Source organism: Trichechus manatus, unplaced genomic scaffold (genome assembly GCF_000243295.1).
Source record: "Trichechus manatus latirostris isolate Lorelei unplaced genomic scaffold, TriManLat1.0 scaffold00097, whole genome shotgun sequence".
NCBI lineage: Eukaryota > Metazoa > Chordata > Mammalia > Sirenia > Trichechidae > Trichechus > Trichechus manatus.
In genome coordinates this window covers 4,694,029-4,719,989 of record NW_004444033.1, presented here as the reverse complement: position 1 = coordinate 4,719,989, position 25,961 = coordinate 4,694,029, and the positions used below count along the sequence as shown (strand labels likewise).

Below are 25,961 nucleotides of genomic sequence, written 5' to 3'. Positions count from 1 at the left end.
AGCCCAGGGGCCATGTCTTCCAGGGTCCCTCCAGTCTCAATCAAACCATTAAATCTGGTCTTTTTACTAGAATTTGAGTTCTGCACCCTACTTTTCTCCTGCTCCATCAGGGACTCTCCATTCTGTTCCCTGTCAGGGCGGTCATTGTCGTAGCTGGGCACCAACTAGTTCTTCTGGTCTCAGGCTGATGCAGTCTCTGGTTTATGTGGCCCTTTCTGTCTCTTGGGCTAATACTTTGGTGTTCTTCATTCTCCTTTACTCCAGGTTGGTTGGGACCAATTGATGCATTTTAGATGACCGCTCACTAGCCTTTAAGACATCAGACACCACTCACCAAAGTGGGATGCAGAACATATTCTTAAAAAACTTTGTTATGCCAGTCGACCTAGATGTCCCCTGAAAGCATGGTCTCCATACCTCTGCCCCTGCTATTCTGTCCCTCCAAGTGTTTGGTTGTATTCAGGAAATTTCTTAGCCTTGGTTTAGTCCAGTTGTGCTGACTTCCCCTGTAGTGTGTGCTGTCCTTCTCTTCACCTAATTCTTGCCTACTTTCTAGTTAGTGAATACCCCTCTCCCTCCCTCCCTACCCTCATAACCATCAAAGAATGTTGTCTTCTGTGTTTAAACCTTTCCTTGGGTTCTTATAATAGTGGTCTTATGCAATATTTGTCCTTTTGTGACTAAGTTCACTCAGCATAATACCTTCCAGATTCCTTCATGTTATATTTCATGGATTCATCGTTGTTCTTTATCATTGTGTGGTATTCCATTGTGTGACTATACCATAATTTGTTTATCCGTTCGTCTGTTGATGGGCACCTAGGTTGTTTCCATCTTTTTGCTATCGTGAACAATGCTGCAGTGAACATGGGTATGCAGGTATCTATTCGTGTGAGAACTCTTAATTCTCTAGGATATATTCCAAGGAGTGCAATAGCTGGATTGTATGGTTCTTCTATTTCTAGCTTTTTAAGGAAGCAGCAAATCGATTTCCAAAGTGGTTGTACCATTTTACATTCCCACCAACAGTGTGTAAGTGTTCCAGTCTCTCCACGACCTCTCCAATGTTTGTTAATTTGTGTTTTTGGATGAATGCTAGCCTTGCTGGGGTGAGATGGTATCTCCTTGTAGTTTCGATTCACATTTCCCTAATGGCTAATAATCGTGAGCATTTCCTCTTGTGTCTGTTAGTGGCTACCATATTGGACAGTGCAGATATAGAACACTTTCATCATGTAGGGCTGGTCTAGAACCTGGGCTTTTCATATGAAGGTAATATGGAAACTGGATGGTTTTAATCAATGTCCTTTCCCCTCAAGCAATTACTATAGAAGATATTACAAGAGAATGTGGTTGTACTGTTCAGTTATAATAGCTTACTAGTAGCATTTTGACCAACTATAATTTTATACATGTAACTGGAAGAACAAAACCACTCAAACCAACTAAGTCACTGGAAACCCTATCCCCACCAGGCCAAGATGGGGCTATATGCCTTATCTAAGAACTAAATGAGATGCAAACAAGAATTAATTTCAACGCTCTGCTGGTCTAAGGTCTAAAATGCATAGGGCTCATTTCTTATTCCTGGTAGGTCTGAGGGGAGTGCACTTTAGAAGAGAAACCAACCAAAAGAAGACTGTTCTGCATTATAAAGTATTAACGGTAAAGTGGTCTAGGGGGCTTACAGATAGTGGCTCTTCCTCCTGATAGGCTTATATTATAATCTCTAAGATCATTTGTCATTGGAAGGTGTGTCTGTCTGATCTAATAGTTAGCCACAGGAAATGCTGAAAAATAGAGGCATATTCACACTGGAAGAGAGACCCTAACAGTGACCAGAATTGGAGTGTCCATGCCTAATCAAAAAAACCAGTTGCCATCGAGGTGACTCTGACTCAACTCCAACTCGTGGCGACCAACCCCATGTGTGTCAGAGCAGAACTGTGCTCCATAGGGTTTTCAATGGCTGATGTCTACTCTGGACTTGAGACTTGGAAAAACATATACTACTGGGAGAAGAGATCCTATTATAAGGTGAAGCACCACAAAGCTGAGGCTTTGGAGAGGGAAGTATTCAGAAGACGAAGGACAGAGCTAGGAAGTAAGGTTTCATCCCCAAAGGTCCCCTATGAAGGGCTCAGCTCCTCCTGGGGCTTTCCCCCTGGATCATGAAATGACTCTGTGGGAACGGGTTCACGTTTTCCCTTTGAATTCCCTGTAGCTCCTCCAACCCCTGAGAAAAGTCTTGATACAGCCATGAAATCTGTCCAGTGGCAGTCTGGGGAACCTGTGGGACAAGGCGGTAAAAAGAAGCGTGACCTGCCCCACATTCACCCCTTGCTGGTGCCCTTGTGCAGGGAGCAGGTTTTCCTGTGTGTCCAGGAGTTCCAGGTGGGCAGCAGACAGAAAGGAGCCCACAGGAGCCGGGATGGACGGTGGGTTGTCACAGATTAGAGAGGACAGTTGACCCTGGTGGTGGAGGTGGAGGTGGGTGGGACTGATGCCTCAGTCACACAGGTGAGCTCACATATACACAAGTTACCATCAGGCAATCAAAGCAGCCTTGAACCAAATAGATTTGGAGAACATTTATTGATCAGATTGTTTTAGAAAACCAACAGCAAAACACTGACAAGGTACATAAATACAGATTGGACATTTTAGGGTAAATCTACTATATTTCCTACTTGCGTGTAGGAAACCAGGTAGGGTGGAAAAGCTGTCCTGATCATATCGCATGCACACCAGACTGCAAAAGGATCTCCACACTATTTAACAAGACTGTGGCAAATAGCTTCAAAGTAAGGCAAGCATTGTGTGTGGCCTAGCATACTGTCTTGAGGCGCAAAGCCTGGGCTCCCCCTCAAAGACTGCACTGTAGACAGAGGCTTCCCTTTCCTGCCTCGGTTCTTCCAGTACTATCTTCACGGGCAGATGCCTTTACAGGGCGCCGCCTGGCACGACACTCTTCCTACTCAGACTCCGTGTACAAGGAAGTGGCTTTAGAGTACGTCAGTGTATTTTCTGATGCCTCCTTTGTATTTTCAATGTGCAACTAGTAAAACATCCGTTACCTCAGCTTGCTGAAATGGTTTGTTTCTCTGAAAACTGCCTCTGGCTCACCCTGTACACAGACTAAGCAGGGGCTTTAAAATACTTCTAAAAAAAAATTAAAAACATGAAAGTACACTAAAAAGATGGCCCCACTTTTGAAGCACACCACCAGACGACGGAAGAGGCCACTTTCCACCCCCCGGGCGACCTCAGGAGGGAAACGCCATCGCTGGGCACAACCTGGTGGCAGCGTGCACGGAGGTGACTGCCAAGGCCCCCCGAGCTCCAAGGCATTTGGGGAACCAAAGCGATGCAGGCTAATAGCGACCAGTTTCTGGGGCTTATGACCAGACATCATAAACCCTCATCCGCCCTAGAGCTCATCAGTGCCATAACAGTGAAGGATGAGGAAAACGGCTTTCGGTGCTAAATCAGAGCGCTGCCAGGTGGACGGTTCGGCAATCTGTGCCACTTTCTGAACATCTGTAAGACCACAGACAGACAAACTGGTTTTACAGAATTAAGACCAACACAGTCGTGGAGGATAATTCAACCTTTCCAATATGCCAAGCTGTGTGGCTGGAAAAGGTGTCTTCAAAAGAAAAAGAGAAAAAAAGTCTCCTGCAAGATTAGAGGAAAAGCAAGTATTTGTCAAGAGTCAAAGAAATGTGCTCAAAGGATGGGATTTCCCCTGCATCACACACAACTTCTTCCCAAAGGTGCTAAGAGTTCTTTGGTGGTTACAGGGGAGAGCACCTAGAACTCAGGGAGGAGATTATGCTGAAGCAGAGGAGTGAAGAGTAACTTCTAAACTCAGGGTCACCACCCATGGTTCCCAATGTCAGCTTTCAACAGTTGTCAGATTGACCCATTACAGTGAATCAGGGCTGCTTCTATGGCTTGCTGGTTTTCTAGCCCCTCCGTAATTCTTCCTTTTCCATCGGTAACTACTCATTAGCCCCACTCCACTGAAAAGGAGGTGCTTGTGGGAAAGGGTAGGGAGGAAAAGAAATGTAAACGAATCAACTGTTGGATAAGAAAGTTGAAATACTGATTCTCTATGGATTTCAACAATCTGTGCTTTACTCTTGCTACTCTGGGTAACCAAAGGTCACACTATTAACATACCTTTTAGCTTAGAAATGTTAATACGCTGATTATTATATTTTTAAATCTAGCTATGTAATAGACACAAACAGCTTAGAGCAATTTTTTACGTCATATCACTAGGGCCCTGAAAAAAGAACATTCTGCCAGTGGAAAGAGTTTCAGTTTGGCCCCTGAAGAATAGTTAAAATTTCAATCTATTCTATATGGGTTTATAATTTTTCCAGGATCTGGAAAACACTTTATTAAATGAAGAAAGCATTATTTTGTTCATTTAATAAAGTATTAAGTTCACAGATAAATTAGTATGTACATGGGAAAACCGACAGTATTAAATATCACGTTTTAATTCTCCATTTAGGAAACTCCTTACAGGTGTCTTCCTTGTTCCTGGGCAAAGAAATGTAAAAAGACATGCAAACATGAGAAGTATAAAGATGACTGGGAGCAAAACCTCAACTATAACAAACCCAAGAACAGTTAAGTCTCTAAGAACTGGAGTAAGAAAACATAAACTTGAAAATCCAGCTTTACCAAGAGTTGGCTGAAGCCAGCTGTTCACATCTAAAATTCTTGGCCTCTAAAGTAATGACCTGGCTTCCCCAAGACAGATAGCAAAAGTAGTTTACCTGCTTCTGAGCCACCCCCTCTATATAATATGTATATATCCATATGTGTTTCTATATATTGCACTTAAATTGACAGGACTGCAGGAAGATGGCTGGGAGGGCCTTCGATAGGCAGAGAAGCAGCAGGCATAAACTCCCTGAATCAAGTAGCAGTGTCAGGAATTCAGAGTGCTGGTTATAAACACACTGACGTGCCTGGAGACCCTCTACCAATCCCAGTCATCCACATGAAGTCGTCATACACACAGTTTCATTTGGCATCCAGAACTTGTGCATATGTGGGTTCTATAGCACTCAGGTCAAACGACATCATTTTCACTAGTGTTGTATTAAAAGAAGACACTTTAGACCAAGGATATGTACTTTTATGAAAATGTCACATACAAGGTCTTTGATGTCAGCCTTCCAAAGTCTACTCAAAGAAGATTGCCCTTAAGAGGCTTGAAAAAGGATGCTTCCAAGTGTGGCTTGAACTAAACCTCATTTAACCTCATCTCTTTCCAGCTATCTGGAGTAGCAGAGCTAGAGACCAGTTTAGATCCCAAGGATAAGCACAAAGCTGAGTATTCAGTCTTTGGTCCCTGTAGAAATCCACGACAAAAATCCTTCCCCAACCCAGACAATCTGACCTGTTTCGTTTTGGCTATATTTCCACAACTCCCCAGAGATCAGGCTGGAGTCATGCAGCAAAGCTCTGTTTTGACCTAATGGAGTTGCTCAGAATGACATGCTTTGGAGAGGCCGCCTCAGAGAAGCACGCCCAGAAGTGGTTGGTAAGGGGTTAAATGCCACGGACTGGTAATGGCACGATGTGAAGGGGTTGAGACCTCTGGAAGAGTTGCTCCTTTTCCTGCCTTTCCCCCACTCCCCTTAGACACCAGAAAGGACCTAAACTCACAGATGAGTGGTTATTACAAGCCTCTGCAGAACACAAGCTCCACTAGGTCAAGCCAGCGTGGATGGGATGTTACAGCAAGGCCTGGAAGGTAGGAGTCCAAGTCTAGGGGCCACGGTTGTCTCTTTTGCAGTCCTGAACACTGGTTGATAACTTTAGAGCCATAACTCAAAGGTGATTTTAAATCCACACATAAGCTAAAGAGGTCCCATCTGGGATGAAGTAAAAAAGAAGAATTTAAAAGCTAGGTGAAAAAGAGGCACTTAAAGGAAAAACGTGTCCCGAATCCCCCGCCTGAGTCTCCTGTCGTGAGGTCACCAGCAGGTGACCAGCACTGTGCCCTCGTGGATGCCTTCAGCCCCTTTATTACACCATGACTTCCCAATGCTCAGGTCTCATGACTTGCTCAACTACTGTAGCAGTCTGATGGGCAAAGTAAGGGAAAATTTCGGTCGTTTTCTTTTTAGAATTAAACACCAAAATAGAACTAAAATTTCACATTAAAAAATGAATGACACTCAGTTTCATTTTTTTCTCATGCTGGTTTTTAAAATGATACGTGGTTCTTCACAAAGGATGATGTGTGGTTTTCCCCCAAGACCATTTATCCAATTACTAGAGAATTACTAACAGCACCATGCGCATTAAAGCAGACGGAAAAGGAGGGAACAAGCTAAAAGAAAAAAAGAAAAAAATCCAGGGCCAACTGGCTTTCTAGAGACAGAATTTGTTGCCTGAGAAAATGACCAGTGCATGGCCCAGAGGTGAGAAAGGGAACAAGTTCCGAAAAGGAAACGGCCGCCAGCTTGCACGTGACATCAAGGCTCACAGCTCAAGCAGAAGCCAAGCTGACAAGCCCCAGAGGGCATGAACTGTCTCTGCCCTGCTCTTCCCTCGCCTCTCATAGGTTTGTTTATGTCCCATGGCACTTATGCCACATATTTATGTCTACGTTTCCCATGAAGATCAAAGAGATACTTGAAACCATTAAAAAACACAGTAGAACTTCAAAACTGCCAGAATGAAGAACTCTGACCACCATAAGTCTCTTGGTTTGAAACGCTCCTGGTGCCATAAAAAGCAATAACAAACAGCACAACCACAACACACTTGTACATCCTTAGACAAGCCAACTCTGACCACTGCCGGCACCATAAGAATGAGAAGGAAATCACTAACCAAGAGCTGCTGAGCTGCTTAACTTTCCTCCAAAGCCAAGGGGTAGTCTGGGTATCTATGCAGCAGGATGTGAACCACAGCTGCCAATAACCCTGCTACTCAAGTAGATGCATCTTTGAAAACAGTACATTAAACATCCAGGTTGAAATATAACCTGCAAGATTCTCAAGGCTAGCCTTCATGTTCTATCCCCAAACTGATGACTGCTTGTTGTTGCTGGATTTTTTTTCTTTTTCCTTTTAGTTTTTGTTGATGATGTTGTTTTAATTTGTAGAGCATTAGCTGACATGGTTATATGTTCAGAGTTCTTTTTTAAAAACTTGGTATCTTAAATCTTGATTTATAACATTATTAAGGTACTTTCAGACTTTCCCTCAACTTCATCAAGGCAGAGGAAGTATGTGAGTATGTGTGTGTATACTGGGAAGGGGACAGAAGCAAAGAAGAAAGCACAAGGGAAAGTCAGACTTCCATAAACTTAAAAACCAATTTACAGAAAGGCATCTGATGTATTTTCTGAATAAGGCCTTGATCAGGGTAACCAATCCTCTTTGTAGCACATTCTCCACTGCCCATAAATAAAGGTGTCTCTTTAAATTAACATTTCCAGTATCAATGAACAGTCCATAAATCCTCATTTCAAGCGCTCGATGAGTCCCTGTGTGAGTCCAAGGTGCAGAAGCTGTGTCCGGGAGAGGTTTGCCAGGTTGGGGAAGGCCGCAAGCAGCTTCTCCCACGCCAGTTCCAGCAGGCTAGGCACCACCAGCCAGATCTTAAACAGTGACCCAGTCCGTTTGTTCTCGTGGATGTTCACCACTCCTCCGTGAATGTACATGCAACCAGCCTATGAACAAATGGCAGTCAAATGAGGACAAATTCAAACAAGAGAGAAACAGATATGAAGGCTGAAGATTCAGCAAAAAATGCACTGTGGGCTGAACCAAGATGAGGTGAAACAAAAAGAATTTCTCACGGATTCCAACAGGGTGCAGAGATCAAGAAGAGTTTTAATAATGAATGAGATCCTTAGGGATAGACTAGAAATTTTTTCAAACTTCAACAAACATTAAACTAAGACTAGATTAGGTCTCCATTATGCCAAATACCGGGAATACAAAGATCAAAATAAAGGTCTTTGCCTTTGAAAAACTAGGGGGGCTTCAATAATATGGCATCATGGGGGCAAAATGACCCTGCCCTCCCAGGAAACACCCTTTGATACGACCGTCAGAGCCTGAATGCCCCAGGTAACATTTCTTTTGTATTTATGCTGCTCTTCAAGCTTCTGTGTGATGCTTTTTCTCCCCTTTTCTCGGGATTCGCTAGCTTCGGGAGGAAGTTTTAAAAACACATTCTTAATACCTGGTTTGCCAATATCGGGACCTTTTTTTCTTGCTAATATCTCTAAAAAGATTTCCTTATCATCTGCAACTATGTAAGGAAGATAAGAAAATAAAAACTTACTGGTGTAACAGCTGCACAGTGAAAATAAACTGGCTCAGGCATGGTAGCTGGGAGCTTCACCCATTGAAATGTCTGCAGATTCAACTTCCAGATGTCTCCCAAGATCACTTCTCCATTATAGCCCCCACAAATAAACACATCTATCAAAAAAAAAGAGACAGCCCAGATCACACAAAGTAGAAAAGCCAAAGCTGTAGTGTGTTTTGTTGTAGACCCCACGGCTAGCTGGCATGGGACCTGTGAAGTGGATTTCCCCTACACCATAGAGGACCTCCACTTGTACGGTCCCCTCAGACTGCTTCTTGCTACTCAGTAGGGTTTGGACACTATGTTGGGGTCTTTACTGGGAGTATGGATGCAAGCTTCTAAGAAGGCTTTCTATCAGGGTTCACAAATTCAAACACCTACGTGCGGCAGGCATACAAAGGATGAGTAAGGAAGTCAAAGGAAAACAAACACACGGGAGGCACATGCTCTAAGGGGTGATGCGGCCCCAGCTGACTATAGGACCTCAGCCCACAGCTAACGGGCTTTCTGGTTCTTCAAGAGAAGCCAGAAATCTGGATTTTTAAAAAGTAAACATTTTGATTTTTAAGTGTTGGCCACTAATTCAAAAAATGTTAATGCACGTATGGGCCAAACAAAAAGCACCTGCAGGGCACCGAGGTAAAAATGACTCTTGAGAACTCTTGTTTAAGTAATGTCCTAGAAAGGGTAGACATTTGTCTGCCCTGGAGAAGCACGTCCTCTATGGAGACATTTAACTGAGGAGAAACACTCACTGCAATGTTCAGTTTGGGGGACACAGAAGAGGCTCTCCAAGCTTTCTTCAGCCCAAAGAGGACAGTGTGGAACCCCATTAGGGTTCTTTATGTCACAAACAAAAATGTCCCCAAATGAAAGTTTTTTGGGTAAAATCAGTTAGTTATAACTAATTAGACAACTTGTAACAAAGGCTATGTGAACCTCCAAGCTAAATGCCCAAAGAATGAGTTCCTCTTGTGGGGTGCCTGGCCTCAAAGAATCAACTTAATAAACGTGTTAGTTCAGGTTTAGATCAAGTTTAAGTTGATACTTTATTAAACTATAAAATGCACTGGAAACTTTTTTGGCTAGATTCATGAAAATATTTAAAGTACAGCTCCATTCTCAGAGAGGCAAAGCTGAACAATGCCACTATCTACAAATCTTATCCCAAAAGCAGAAGCATAATAAAAATTTCCTCTGTACTAGAAATGGCTGCATAATCCTAGTTAAGTCCAAACTAAACTGTTGAAAGGATACAGGCTATCAAACTCATTTATACACAACTTCCTCCCAGAAATAATTTAAGGACGTATATCAAGCTATACAATATGCTATAAATGATGTTATTCAAAGAGGAGTCATGTATCCCACTTAGAGAAAGTAGCTGCATTCTGAAGCCATACAACGTCTTTGTTGTAATATGGCCAAAGAATAAGCTAAGAGTTCTATTTGGCCTCAGACCTAGAACAGAATAAACTTTATGAAATGATATTCTGAAGGAGTTATTACAGTTTTAATACAATGTTCACAGAGGTCTCTATTGTATAAGCAGTCAAGATAACCAGTATCACCCACCCTGACGAGGCGGGTGCTGAAAGAGCAGGTGGTACAATAGCAAAGCTTGCTTACTGCCAATTTTTGAGTTCTCTGATAACTGAGGGAACTCAAATACTACACTAGTTTATATTATGAAAAATTGCTGAGAGAGGCAGAACTTTATGGATTTTCCCTCTAAGTTTAAACTACAAAAAATAAACCCTTCCCGAAGTCATGCATTTTTTTTTTTTTTGAGAAGCTATCAGTAGGGAAGAAGACATTGCCCACAGATAGCTAAACTTACCATTTTTTATTTGAACACAACTGTGACATCTTCGGGCTGCAGGGAAACCTGCCAAACACATAAACACAGAAATCCCACTGTTCAAAGAAAGACTGGGAATAACACTGACATGACATAGCAAAAGACATACTACAAGTAACTCACTTGAAACAATCCCTTTGTTGCATTAAGCAAACGCTGACTAGTCCTTCCAATTTTTCCGTATTGCCATCAGAGGACCCAATATAAGGGTACAATGTTTGGGTGCCAGTGGTTACTAGGGGCTTTCCTATTGCCACTGTATTTATAAAGAGATAGGTAGATCTTCATTTAAACTCCTAACCCATATTCCTTATCCCACCCATATTTCCCTGCTTCTGCCACAGAATTCAACAATCCCCATCAAAAGTCTCTTTGCAAAGATAATAACTTGGCTAAGGAATACAAATAAATTTCTAATACCAGTTCAAAAGATATTTTAGTTGCCATATAATTTAATAAAATTACTTTTTCCATTCCAAAGCAAGTATAAAATATGTGTTAAAATAAGTGAATCGTTATTTTTAATTTACCTATTTTTTCATGAGGTTTTGTTGCGATTTCTTCCCATGCATTCGTTTCAAGGTTGTATGCATGGATCTTGGAGGAAAAAGAACAAACATACATATACACACAGATAAATAACTGCAATTTTAGCCAGCCTGAAGGCTGGATTTTAAACAACAGCCTGTACAAATATATTCTTGGTTTAAAATTCTTTCCCTTTGTATTTCTCTGATTTTTCCTAATTCTAATATAAGGCAAAACAATAAGTGAGGCACTTGAAAATTAAGCACATATATGATTTTTAAAAATCAAAGCCAAAAATGAAGAAGTTGGCTGAGCAAAGCAGGACCCAAGCGGGCAGGTGATTCTGACTTTCCTCTGTGTGCTGTTCTGCACCTTCCACCTTTCCTGCAATGAACATGTATCATTTTTACAACAGAAAAAAGCAAGTGTTGTTGTTTTTCTTAATTTCACAATAGGAAAGACAGTAGGATTATTTGTTAGCAAGGCATACAGTAAGAAAACACGGGAATGCAGTTATGATAAAACTTGACAAAGACCATTAAGGTTCCAAAGCAGACCAGGAACTCTGCATGCTAATCTAGATTTCCCCTGAGATACGTAACTACGACATTTTAGCAACTCCACAGGGATGGATGGATAAAAAGCCCTTCAGAGCTCAGCTCTCTGAAGTTAGTGATGCATAGCCCTTGACATGCCTGTACTTACTAGATACATGGCATTGACAGTAAGAGGAAAGTCCTGGTTCCAGTTCTAATTAGTTGCTACAAATCTCATGCAAGCTACTGTACCTTCCTTTTGGTCACTTTCCTAATCCTGCATAAGGGGATAATTTTCATAAAGCATTTCAGTGTGTGATAAACACAACTATCAACTGGAAAGCGTATCAGGACTCACAGTTTGACAAAATAAATGTTGATGAGGAGCCCAGCCAAAAATTAAAAGACCTCAAGTAACAGAATTATGACACACCTCTCGTGATCCTTCTCCCTCTGCTTTTCTTTTTCTTTTTTTTTTTTTACCTTGTTTAAGGAATAAGCTGTCCAGGAAGTGCCACCTCCCAAGATGTAAATCCTCTGCCCATCATGTGCAATTTCATGTCTGTATCTGAAAACATATAATAAAATATGTCGAAAAGTAAGTGAAAAGTGATCTACTTACGATTTGGCCATAAGGCTTTTATTGTACCATTATCTGTAATAATTATAATAATACAGTGGAAATAATCTAAAAGTTTAACACTAGAGAATTGGTTAAATAAATTATAGAACTGACATAAAACGGATTGGTATGCAACCAGTAAGAAAGCAGGCATGTTGTTGTTAGGTGCTGTCGAGTCGGTTCTGACTTATAGTGACCCTACAAGACAGCGGAAAACTGCCCCACAGGATTTCCAAGGAGCGGCTGGTGGATTTCAACTGCCAACCTTTTGGTTAGCAGCCGAGCTCTTAACTACTACACTACCAGGATTCCAAGAAAGTACACATAGAGGATGGTTAATATTCTGAGAACTATTTTTCATGTCATTAAGTGAAAGAAAAAGTCAGTTACAAAAAGGGAGATATGCTGTAATTCCATTAAAAATTTATAGACACACAAACATGCAGGGAAGATGACTATAAAGATATAATCCAAAAGGTTAATTCTGGTTACTTCAGAGTTTAGATTTTTTTTTCCTTCATTTTGCTTATTTGTATTTTCTAGATTTTCTATAATCTTTTTGTGATAATTTTTTATAAAGGGGAAAATCACTACAGAGTTTGAAAAAGTGATCTGCATACATGTAACTAGAGACTCTAGACTATGGGTTTCAAATTAAGATACTTCTTTAGCAGATTCAAAGATATCTAAAAAATTATACCGCACAGAACTATACATATAACGTGCAACACCTACCAGAACTTTTATCCACGTAGTCTAGCTAGAAGCTGAAATAATTTATATTTCATATTTATAATTATATTTTACATTCATATTTTTAAATTTATATATGCATTTATATACACATATCAGTTTCTTGAAGTCCAACATCATATTTATAATATTTGTAATAATTTAAAACAATTCAAAGAAGGCAATCATGTGAAAATGTTTTGAAAACTTAATCTACTTCCTCCTTTCCCTGAAGGCCCTGGTGCTGATAAAATAAATTATATCAAAATTATTCCAGGAACAGACCATCTCCCAAGTCCTCTCGTGGTAGTTCTGCAATAACCTGTCTACTAACACACTATGAGAGAGAGAAATTTTTCCTTAGCACCTATATGCCATTTTGCTTAAAGGCAACAAAGAGATATTAGACTAGTCTAAACAGAGAGGATAAAAAATTATTTACTGTCTTTGCTTTTAAACCAGAAAGGGGAAAAAGTGTTTAACAAAGCACTTAAAATGACCCTCCCCCCACATTTCAGGCCACAAAGCAAGCCTCAACAAATTAAAAAACATCAAAATAATAGAAAGGATCTTCTCTGATCACAACACTGTAAAAGTAGAAACTAATAACACTAAGAGTAAGGAAAAAATTCTAATACGTGGAAACTGAATAACACCCTGCTTAAAAACTACTGAGTAACAGAAGAAATCAAAGATGAAATTTAAAAAAATTCCGAGAAGTAAAGGAGAATGAAAACACAACATACCAAAACCTGTGAGACATAGCAAAAGCAGTGCTCTGAGGTCAATTTGTAGCAATAAATGCACACATCAAAAAAGAAGGGCAAAAATCAAAACATTAATCCTACAACTCAAACAATTAGAAAAAAAGCAGCAAAAGAAGCTCACAGTCACCAGAAGAAAAGAAATAATAAAAATTAGAGCAGAAATAAATGAAACAGAGAACAGAAAAACAATAGAAAGAATCAACAAGACTAAAAGCTGGTTCTATGAAAGGTTCAATAAAATCAACAAACCACTGGCCAAACTGAAAAGAAAAACAGGAGAAGATGTAAATAACCCAAATAAGAAATGAGATGGGCATTCCCGGCAGGCTGCAGGGCTGGGGGCAACAGTGAGGTCAGGGGACATCGGTGCCCAGGGACGGTGGTGGGGCTGAGGACAGGGGGCCAGGCAGAAGGCAGCACACACAGGCGGGGGGCAATGAGGGCAGGGGACAGTGGGGCCAGATGGCAGGGCAGCGGACCAGCTGGGGGACAGCGGGGCCAGACGGTGGGGCTGGTGGAAAGTGGGGCCAGGCAGGGGACAGAAGAGGCAGAAGGGGCAGGATATGTCAGAGCCAACCGGGGGGGTCTGGGAGCGAGGTCAGGGGCCCGGCTGCCCTTATGACCACCCACCAGTCTGCGAGCTGGTGCTAGCCCGGGCTGGACCCATCGGGTCGCCCCACCCAGTATCCTGAGTCTCCCACCCTCTCTGGTGCTCAGCCTGCTCAGCTGCAGAGCCATCAGGGAAACGCGCCCTGGCATTTGCTGCTCTCCTAGCTCCTGGGCAAGGGGGCCTTCAGGTCACAATCAACGACAGTGAAGGCTTTAATGTTCCAGACCTTGATAGCCTAGCCTCATCCGTGGGTTACTTTTCAGTCCCTTGAGGTCATCACTGGGTAGAGGCTCTATCCCCAGGTGCTTGGAGCCCTGCAAGTGTGTGTGGGAACCAAGAAGTCCTAGGACTGGGGCAGAAGGTATGAGGCTCTGAGGCTTGACCTACGAGGCTTCCAGGAGGAAATTACTTTGGGGTTGTTTACAGGATAAATGGGTTATTTTCTCTAACGGGCAGAGAAGTATGAGTAGCCAGTGGTCACGAGAAAACAGGCACAGTTTCAATCTTTGAAATGTAAATTAAAGCAAAATAACACCCTTAAAAAAAAGAGAGAAAAAGAAACGAGATAGGTGATATTACAACAGAACTAACCAAAATAAAAAGGATCATAACAGAATACTACAAAAAATTGTACTCCGACAAATTTGAAAATGTAGAGGAAATGGACAAATTTCTAGAAACACACTACCTACCTAAATTAATACAAACTGAGGCTGAAATTTGAACAGACCCATAACAAAAGAAGAAATTGAAGGAGGTCATAAAAAAACTCCCAACAAAAAAAAAAGCCCTAGCCCAGACGGCTTTACTGGAGAATTCTACCAAACATTCAGAAAACAGTTGACACCAGTTCTACTTAAACTATTCCAGAACATAGAAAAGGAAGGCTTACTCCTGAATTAATTCTATGAAGCCAGCATAACCCTGATACCAAAGCCAGGCAAAGACATCACTAAAAAAGAAAAGTACAGACCAATATCCCTCATGAATACAGATGTAAAAATTCTCAACAAAATCCTAGCCAATAGGATAGCGTATCAGAAAAATAATACATCACAACCAAGTGGGACTCATACCAGACATGCAAGGATGGTTTGACATTAGAAAATCAATCAACATAATCCACCACATAAATAAAACAAAGGAAAAGAATCACATGATTATCTCAATCGATGCAGAAAAGGCATTTGATAAAGTCCAACATCCTTTCCTGATAAAAAAAATCTCAGCAAAATAGGAATAGAAGGGAAATTCCTCAACATATAAAGGGAATTTATACCAAAGCAACAGCCAACATTATCCTCAGCAGAGACAGTCTAAAAGCATTCCCCTTGAGAACAAGAACCAGACAAGGATGCCTATTATCACTACTCTTGTATTGGAAGTCTTAGCAAGAGCAATATGGCAAGAAACGGAAATAAAGGGCAACTAAATTGGTAAGGAAGTAAAACTATCCCCATTCATAGATGATATGATCTATATATAGAAAATCCCAAAGATTCCACAAGAAAGCTACTGGAATTAATAGAAGGATTCAGCAAAGTGGCAAGATACAAAAATCAGTTGGATTCCTCTACATCAACAAAGAGAACTTTGAAAAGGAAATCAGGAAAACAATTACCATTTATAATAGACCCTCCAAAAGACAAAATACTTAGGAACAAACCTAACCAGGGACGTAAACGACTTATACAAAGAAAACTATGAAACACTTCTACAAGAAAATGAGACCTAGAGAAATGGAAAAACATACCATACTCTCAGATAGGAAGACTTAACATGGTGAAAATGTCAATCCTCCCCAAAGTGATATATAAATATAATGCAATCCTGATCCAAATCCCAAATGCATTCTTCAATAAGATGGAAAAACTAATCACTAACTTTATATGGAAGGGAAAGAGGCCCCAAATAATTAAAGCATTATTAAAGAAGAAGAATAAAGTAGGAGGCCTCACACTACCTGATCTTAGAACTTACCATACAGCCACAGTAGTCAAAACAGCCTTGTACTGGTACAATGACAGACATATAGACCAATGGAACAGAACTGAGAACCCAGACGTAAACCCATCCACCTATGGACAGCTGATCTTCGACAGAGGACCAAAGTCCATTAAATGGGGAAGAGACTATCTCTTCAACAAATAGTACCAGCAAAACTGGATATCTATCTGTAGAAAAAAGAAACAGGACCCAAACCTCACACTACACACAAAAACTAACTCAAAATGCATCAAAGACCTAAATATAAAACCTAAAACTATAAAGATCACAGAGGAAAAAAGAGGGACAATGCTAGAGGCCCTAATATATGGCAGAAAAAGAATACCAAATGTAACTAAAAATGTACACACAGCAGAAGATGAACTGGATAACTGGGACTTCCTAAAAATTGAACACTTATGTTCAACAAAAGAATTCTCCAAAAGAGTAAAAAAAGAACCTACAGACTGGGAAAATTTTTTGGCTGCAACATATCTGACAAGGGTCTAGTCTCTAAAATTTATAGAAAACTTCAACAACTCAACAAAAAAAAGACAAACGATCCAATTAAAAAATTGGCAAAGGACATGAACAGACATTTCACCAAAGAAGGCATTCAAACTGCTAACAAACATATGAAGGAATGCAAAACTACAATAAGATACCATCTCACCCCAATATTACTGGCACTAATCAAAAAACCAAAAAATAACAAATGCTGGTGAAGTTGTGGGGAGATCAGAACTCACATACACTGCTGGTGGGAATGTAAAATGGTACAACCACTATGGAAAACAGTATGATGCTTCCTCAAAAAGCTAGAAATAGAAATACCATATGATTCAGTAATCACATTCGTAGGTATATACAGTAAAGAAATAACAGCCATGACATGAACAGACATCTGCACACCTATGTTCACTGCAGCATTGTTCACAATAGCAAAAAGGACGAAACAACATAAGTGTCTGTCAACAGATGAATGGATTAACAAACTGTGGTACATACACACAATGGAATACTATGCAATGATAAAGAATAATGATGAGTCTGTGAAACATCTCACAACATGGATGAATTTGGAGAACATTATGCTGAGTGAAATAAATCAATCACAAAAGGACAAATACTGTATGAGACCATTATAATGAAGTAACAACAAAAGGTTTACACACAGAAAAAAAAACTTTTCGATGGTTACCAGGGATGGGAGGTGAAGGGAGGGAAAATTACTAAATAGATAGAAGAAATGTGCTAATATTGGTGAAGGGAAAGGCAACACACAATATGGGAGAAGTGAGCACAACATAGGACACTGAGAGAAATACAAGAATAAAGGGCAACTACTATAGCACAGACAATCCTGCAACAACAGTATTAACAAAAAATAATTTACGAACGGATACATAGGTAGACAGATATGCCAAGAGGTGTGGGAGGGGTACGGGGGCACCAGCAGATACAGGTTCAGTGGTGGATATTTCTACATACATGACTGTAGGTGTCCCTCATATCTTTAATATAGACAATAGTACACACAAGGGGCACAGTCAGAGAAACCTCTTAGACATAACTAAACACCTTGCAGGATGAAGTTCCTAGGCTTAAAGGCAAAGAATCATAGACTCAAGAGACACCTATGTCAATTGGCGCAATATGGTTCATAAAATCCTGCACCCTACTTTGGTGAACAGCATCTGGGGTCTTAAAAGATTACAAATGGCCATCTAAGATACAACTATTGGCCTCTTGCCGTCTACAGCAAAGGAGAGTAAAGAAAACTAAAGACTCAAGGGAGCAATTAGTCCAAAGGACTAATGGACCACATGAACCACAGCCTAGACGTCCCCGAGACCAGAAGAACTAGATGGTACCTGGCTATAACTACCAACCACTCTGACTGGGATCACAACAGAGGGTCCCGGACAAAGCAGGAGAAAAATGTAGAACAAAATATCAGATGCACAAAAAACATCAGACTTACTGATCTGACACAGACTAGGGGAGCCCCTGAGAATATGGCCCCAAAACACCCTTCTAACCTGGAACTGAAACCATTCCCAGAGACCACCTTCCAGCCAAACAATAGACAAACCCATAAAATAAATAACAACACCCCCAAAAAAAAGACCCTCCCTCCCTCTTTTTCTCTCTCCCTTCCTCCTATGCTCCTGTCTGTCCGTCCATCCATCTAACCACCCATCCAGTCAACATTCATTGAGCCCCACTATAGGCATGGCACTGTGCCCTGTACTGGGGATACCAAAAATAAAAAAAAAAACCAAACTCGTTGCCGTCGAGTTGATTCCGACTCATAGCAACCCTACAGCGACCCTAAAGCTGTGAGCAAATGGGCCAAAGAATCCTAATATGTGAGTGAAGAAGGGAAATAAAAAATTAACTTCTTCAAAGTGTTACTTACTATCTTCCTGATACAGAAAGACTGAAATGTAAGAGGTAAAAATTCTGCAGTTAAGAAGAAAATACCATTCCCTGGCCAGAAGATCCTTCCTTTATCACTGAACTGGGATCTAACAGCCAGTGAGCTATTTTAACCAGGGTCAAAGGGTTTTTTTCAAACCATATTACCAATATTCTTAAAGAAATCAAATCTTAACAAAAAATAAATATACTTTAATCCCAGAACCTCACCTCTCTTCTGGCAGGTCGCAGGATAGGTTGTTCGGTTTCAGTTGTGTCCACTCTCTAGTATTGAGATCTAATTTGTGCAGGTCTGTGCTGTAAATATAGCCAGTTGTCCCTCCAAAGACATAAAGGGAGCCGTTGATGATAGCCATGGCCTGGATAACGGGGAAAGGTGAACAAGACTGACTTGTTAACACTTGGCTACAGAATGTAAGCTTACTAGACACCCCAAAATCAGGTTTTATAAAATTCTCTTGTACTTTTTAACCTTCTAAAATATCAGACCCTTAAAGAACTGGAGATTTCAGAGATTATTTTTAGAAAGGTAAAGCTTTGATCAGCTAAGCAAATTCTAACAACAGATAGGCAAGGGGGTTAGATGATCCTTAGGGGTTCCAGCCAACCAAAGAATTTATAGATCAAAGATATGCACATTTCCACTGAAAGCTGCTTCTCTTTCTAAGCAGTGTGAAGAATAATGCTCTCAAGAAGCAGCAGATATGAAAATAAGCACCAGAATCGTTTAAGCAGGAGGCTCTAGGGTTGACATTTTCCACAAAACTCTTTTTTAGTGTAAGTTCAGCTACTGCTATGGTCACTTCTTAAGAGTTTAAAGGCCTCCTGTGATGGGATACAGAGTTATCAAGCATGTGCCCCTCCAAAATAAAAGCTGAGAAGCTGTTTATCAGTGCTGATGCCAGCTACTTCAGAAAGAAGCCAAAGCTTGGTTGTTTGAAGCTTAGGCCACTATTCTCAAAGGGTCTTTGGTGTATGGTAGGTTGTTCCCTATCTTTTCAGATCTAACTTTCAAATCTAAAATTTGAAGCACTGGAACCTAAACTAATCTCTACGTAATCTATGTTTTAGCTCAGATCTGGGTAAATGTCTCTTAGCCAACTGGAGAGATCATCTATTCTACTACTCGGGTCAGAAAGCTCTTCAAAGAATCGTATCACTCTAAAGATGGCCAAACTGCAGCCCAATGTCTCATGGGCGAAGAGGAGTCCTGCAATTAAAGAAACTTCCATACAGGTCTAGATTCAACTGGATTAGAAACAAAAAGTGAGAGAACAAAAAAAGAAAGGGGAAGGTAAGCAACTTGATTACAAATTTTAATTTTACATCAGAACTGAAAAATCAAATCCTAACTACACTAAATTCATTCTCTATTTTAAAAAATACTAACAATACAAACATTCTAGAAAAGTATGAACAAATACATCCACTATTATTCGCCACAGATTGATACCTGTCCATATATACGACTGGGTTTCTTCCCCCGACAGCTGAGTAAAGCCCATCTCTTATACTTCACATTACAGACATGGACATCATTGCCGTTGCTCTCACCAAATGGGATGCCCGTACCTCCAAACACTAAGAGGTTGTTTCCATGCAGCACAACTGGGGAAGGAGAAGCACAAGTTCCATTTACATACGGGCTACCTGCAATGTATTTATTCCCACATAAACACAGAATAGCTGAAAAACTCAAAAATGTCTGCATCAGTGCTCTCAGAAGATAGCTCAAAGCTCTGACATCTAGCTACTACAATGTACTACAGAAAAAGGTCTAATTTATACAAAGACTGTGCCATTGTTAAGTGTATGACATTTATTCAATATATATTTGTAGAATTCATTAAACACTGTGTATAATAATACAGAATTATATGTACTGCAGTAGACCACTGCTGCTAAAGACATCTCCAGTACACTGCAAAGCAGAGGAAAATGAAGTATCATCTTTGCCTTACAAAGCCCCAGTGGGACTCAGGATGAAGGGATAAAAGGATTATTCTGGTTTTACCAGGGGAATGACCTTGCATTTTAAATTATGGTTTCTGTCATCTTAATCCTCTACCAGGTAAAAAGAAACACACCAATATCCTTCTAGTAACTTTGGTATTCCCCCTTCTGTTCCTGCCAAAACACACACACACACACACACACAATTATACCGATTTTCTTTCTCTGACAGTAAATACTCTCAATATAGTGCCGCTGTACTCTTTCAGTGTCATTTTTTTAAACCATTTCTTCAGCTGATATACTGTAGTAGTTAACAGCATGGCCTCTGAAGCCAGCAAAACCTGAGTTTAAATTCCAGGGTGACCTCAGGAAAGTTATTTTGCTGCTCTAAATTAATCTTTACAACAACCTTATGAGGTAGGAACTATTATTATCTTCCCCACTTTGATAGATGATGACAAAGGGCAGCGAATGGTTTAAATAACATGTTGAAGGTTTCCTAAAAAGAACTCTGCCAAGCTAGGATTCAATCCCAGGCAGTCTGGCTCCAGAGCCTGCACTCTTAACCATTATAACCCTTAGGTCCTCTCTAAAGCCTCAATTTTCTCATTCGTACAATGGCAATAATTCCAGTGCCTGCATCGTAGGGATTTTGAAAGATTAAATAGATAATGTGTGTGAAGTGCTTTGTTCAATAGCTATTATAATCATTATAAAACCCATTTGTTGATCCTCTATATTTTGCCTAGCATATATATGATACTTTGTATTTGATCCTCTGAGACAGTATTAATTCCATTTTACAGATAAGGAAATGGATGCTTAAAATGATCTGGCAAGTAAATAATATACAGCTGAATTTAAACTTAGGACTATCCACCTAAGTGCCCATCAACAGATGAATGGAGCAAACTCAGGACTACCCAACTTCCAAGGTATTATGAATCACAACGCTATATTATTACCACCCTAAAAGCTTATCCATTAACAGGTTTTAATCCTATTACAGTAGTATAAATTATTAACGAGGAACAGGTGACATTGAGCCTGGCCTCCCAGACATTTCATAAAGTCAAAAGTTCAGAACTGGTTGCACTCACGTGACATAGACGCCAGTTCTCGGGGCATGTAGCCATCTGTGCCCATCTGGTGCCACACTCCTGTAGCAAAATGGTACCTCCAAAGCTCCCTGAAGAGAGGATAGTCTTCATTGTCTGGCCCTCCGGATTCATCATAATCTGGATTATAACCTCCAAACACATACAGATTGGTATTATCTGCCACACACCGATGTCCACTTCGTGCTGGTGGAGGTCTGTGGCCTAGGAGAGAAGAGGACAGTTTTCACAGGTGGTTCAGCAGATTAAAAGCCCACATGAAATTATGTCACAAGTATTTTAGCTTAAAAAGGGGTCAGGGGAGATTTATAGCCTAGATGTACTTTTCATTTTGCCTAGGTCATTTTATACATAACATTCACACACACTACTTAAGATTTTAAGGAGCTAGTTTCCATTTCTATCTCATATGACTACTTTCAGAATTTGTTAATAATAAAAAGATTTCCCCAAGTGGGGGCAAGATAGCATTATGAACTCTCTTTCAAGAAAATGGCTGACCACCTGGAATTTTCAAGAAAAGAAGGAAGAGGGGTTTAATAATCCAAAAGCTAAAAGGAAAAATTTTCTTATTTCCTCAGAGGAGAAAAAAAAGACCAACTAAATTAAACTGTGAATATTAGAGAACTACATAAATATAATCACAAATGTGAATGAGTCATGTATAAATAAAAATACACACACATAAAACCTATGATTTTCTTCCACAATACATAATAAAACACTTAAAAAGAAAACTGGATTTCAAAGAGTTATAGCAAAATTTAAAATATAAATACCACTTCCAAGATTCTAGCAGTTAACAAAGAATATCCTTACTATTAATCTCAAAGATCCTCTTTAATCCTATTAAGCGTTTTACTAAGAAAAACTATTTATACTATATATTGGAAAGCTTTCTGAAGTTTAAATTACATCAACTACTTCATTAAAAATAACTTAAAGTTTATTTTAGAGTTAAAAAAAAACTACCACTTAATATTATTTCTATTCTCACAATTTTTCCTACCAATCTACAAAAACCCTTGCAGAGCAACAGAACCATAGATGCTTAAGTATATAGTGGGTAGAGTGAAAAGCTTCTATAGTTGTTATCCTGAAGACGCATCTACTTTCATATGTTAGTAATGTTGCTAGTTGCCATGGAGGCAGCTCTGACTCATAGCAGCCTTATACATAACAGAATGAAACGCTACCCAGTACTGCACTATCTCCATGATCTTTGATATGCCTGAGCCCATTAGGCTCAAATGTTAGTAACTGATACTATTATAACGCTCACTAATATTTAGGGCAATACTGGGCAGCTAATAATCAATCACCTGTTATACAGAAAAACATTTATTACTAACCTATCACAGCCAATTGCCATCAAGCTGATTCCAACTCATACCGATCCTACAGGACAGAGTAGAACTGCCCCATAAGGTTTCCAAGGCTGTAAATCTTTACGGAAGCAGAATGCCACATCTTTCTCCCAAGGAGCAGCTGGTGAGCTCGAACCACCGACCTTCTGGTTAGCAGCCGAGTGCTTTAACGATTGCACCACCAGGGCTCCTTGACCTAACACAGGCTTTATATATTAATTTTTCTAAATCAAAATCCCACTTTCTGTTATTGTTGTGTGCTGGTGAGTCAGTTCCAACTCACAGGGACCCAACAGGACAGAAGTGAGCTGCCCTATAGGATTTCCTAGGCTGTAATCTTTATGTGAGCTGATCACCGGGTTTTTCTTTGGCAGAGCGACTGGTGGGTTTGAACCATTGACCTTTCATGTAGCAACCAAGCACTTTAACCATTTCACCACCAGGGCTCCTTAGTTTTTTAGATCAAAATCTCACTTTCTAGGGTATGCTTTTAATCAAGAACTAAAAAGAAATTTTGCATAAATCTAGAGCAACTAAAAAAACAAAAGGTGACAGTGAGTCACTGAGTCACTCAAATCCAATTTCTAAGAAGTAGGAAGTCCTCTGCCCAGCTTTTTAGATCCTTTCACACACTAGCCTCGCTCTACCTAGCTCTCACTCTCACTCCTGCCTGCTTAAGCTTGTGGCTCTGCCTGAAAAGCCCAGGATCCTTCCCTCCTACCTTGGCCTAGTCTATCTACCCTCATCCCCAGTTGTGGAAATGCCTCCAAGTCTAGCCCATGCAGCTCTTTCTCTTCAACAAAACCCGAGGGCCCTTACAGTTCAGTACCATATCACTCCAGTGTTAGGGTATACATGTACAATTAATAAGATTGTTACACCATACCCATGTAAACACATGCATAAATACAGTACTAGGCAAACTATAATCAGCAAATTTACGAACAAGCTGTGAGTTACCCTAAAAGAAGAATTCAATTTCTCTTCTCTTTCTAGGAATCTTGAAACACAAAAAGTGTGGTGTGGAAGAAAGAGCAAGAGCTTTAAATATCTAGGTTTGGATCCAGGTTCTAACTACTACTCTGAGCAAGAAGTTACTGACCGTCCCTGAGCCTCAGCTTCCTCACGTGTATATGGGGATATTATTACTGTACCTCAGATTTATAACACGTTATTATGTTAAAATGTCTACTGGTTTATATATATTTATTGGATTTTTGGTCATAACATATTGGCTATTATGTCTACTGATTCATAAATGTGTATCTTCCAGGAGGCTGTGAGCTGAGGGAAGATAAATGTATCTGAACTCATCTTTCTATCATCAAGCCAAAGGCTGGGCCTGACACACAGAAGACACTCAACAAAGTTGGGAATCAATTAATATGGCATTTAATTTTCCTCTACTCATTTCATCACTGTTTGTTTCTCTTCTCCAAATAGGTAAGTTCCTCAAGGGCAAAAATCACGTATAACAACTATCCTATATCACCCACAACACTTAACTACTGTTGGCGATACAGGTACTACAACTTTCACTGATTTTAACTTCAGATCAAAGTTAACAGTGACAAGGCTAATCAAAACAGTGTCCACCTTTAGTGGACTCTGACATTATTATGTTTAGAGATACACGATTTAGGGGACAGGTGTTAGATTAGGCCATGGTCTCCTCCCCAAAACCCAAATGCTTGCTAAGATAAACAGAAAGGAACTCTAAGAATCTCTATAGTGTCATTTGCTCTATTACTTGGAGCCAAGGAAAAAAATTAAACTGCTTTTAGGCAAATATGAAGAGAAATACAGCATATTCTAGGAGTTTTCTCAAAATGGTTGTACGGCAGAGCAGGGAGTCCGTTATAAGTTAATTGACTAGTATGTTTGTGAATAAATATAACTCACTTCCATGGATTACACTTTGGGTCATAAGTGAAAGGACAGTTTTTTATATTTATCCAACTCAGTCATTCATTAAATCAAAAAAATATTATTGGACTCCTGCTAGGAGACCAGGCATTGTGCTAGGTGCTGGGGATACAATAAGACAATGACTCTCTCTGTCCTCCGGAGCTTGCAGTCTAGCCCTGTACTGCCCAAAACAGTAGCCACTAGCCAGGTGTCACTACTGAGCACTTGAAATGTGGCTGGTCTAAACTGAGATAAGCTTTACATGTTTAAAAAAAAAAAAAATTGCCATCAAGTCGACTCTAACTCACATCAACCCTACAGGAGAGAGCAGAACTGCTCCACAGGGTTTCCAAGACTATAATCTTTACGAAAGCAGACTGTGACATCTTTCTCCCATGGAGCAGCTCAGGGTTCGATCTGCCAACCTTCTGGTTAGCAGCCGAGTGTTTAACCACTGCGCCACCAGGGCTCCTAAATGTAAAATATGTGCTAGGTTTTAAAGGCTTAGTATGAAAATAAGAATGCATTTTATATTCATTACATGTTAAAATTATATTTTTTATATTCTGGGTTAAATAAAAATGTTAATTTAAATTAATACCAACTGTCTTTTTTACTTTTTTTAAATGTGGCTACTAGAAAATCTAAAATTTTGTGTCTCACATATTATCTCTACTGGACAGCACTGGTCTAGTCCAATTGCTGGCTTTTGTTATTTCCTGATCTACGCAAATTAAATTGCTGGATGAAAAGCATCTGATCTATGTTCAATAAACATTTGTCAAGGAGTCTTATAGCTGGAAGTGAAGAGGTAACTTCTCCTTCTCCCTAGTCAGTAACTCCAGTTCCTTTGTACATACATATACATCTAAATATTTATAGCTCAAGAGTGACTAACTAGAAAGCCATTTTATTTTGAACACATCAAGGAAATTTGTTAGGGTTAATGTCATGGTTGTTAATAGAGTAAATGTCGAGTTGCTTCCGACTCATAGCGACTCTATGTACAACAGAACAGTGCCTGGTCCTGTGCCATCCTCACAATCACTGCTATGTTTGAGTCCATTGTTGTAGCCACTGTGTCAATCCATCTCGTTGAGCGTCTTCCTCTTCTTTTTCGCTGACCCTCTACTTTACCAAGCATGATGTCCTTCTCCAGTGACTGGTCCC

At 40.0% G+C, this 25,961-nt stretch overlaps 1 protein-coding gene across 1 annotated transcript in view; it reads right to left on the bottom strand.

Moving 5' to 3' along the window:
- Positions 1-7,356: 7,356 nt before the first annotated feature.
- The window catches only part of KLHDC10 (kelch domain containing 10), a 67,366-nt gene continuing 48,761 nt past the window's right edge, over positions 7,357-25,961 (bottom strand). Inside the window, exons 3-10 of the mRNA XM_004382667.1 lie at positions 21,499-21,720; positions 19,896-20,050; positions 18,653-18,801; positions 11,767-11,851; positions 10,750-10,816; positions 10,199-10,246; positions 8,332-8,471; positions 7,357-7,711 (exon numbers count right to left, since the gene is read on the bottom strand). Of these exons, the coding sequence (XP_004382724.1) occupies positions 7,502-7,711; positions 8,332-8,471; positions 10,199-10,246; positions 10,750-10,816; positions 11,767-11,851; positions 18,653-18,801; positions 19,896-20,050; positions 21,499-21,720 (1,076 nt within the window). The 3' untranslated portion in view covers positions 7,357-7,501. The remainder of the gene's footprint in view (positions 7,712-8,331; positions 8,472-10,198; positions 10,247-10,749; positions 10,817-11,766; positions 11,852-18,652; positions 18,802-19,895; positions 20,051-21,498; positions 21,721-25,961) is intronic.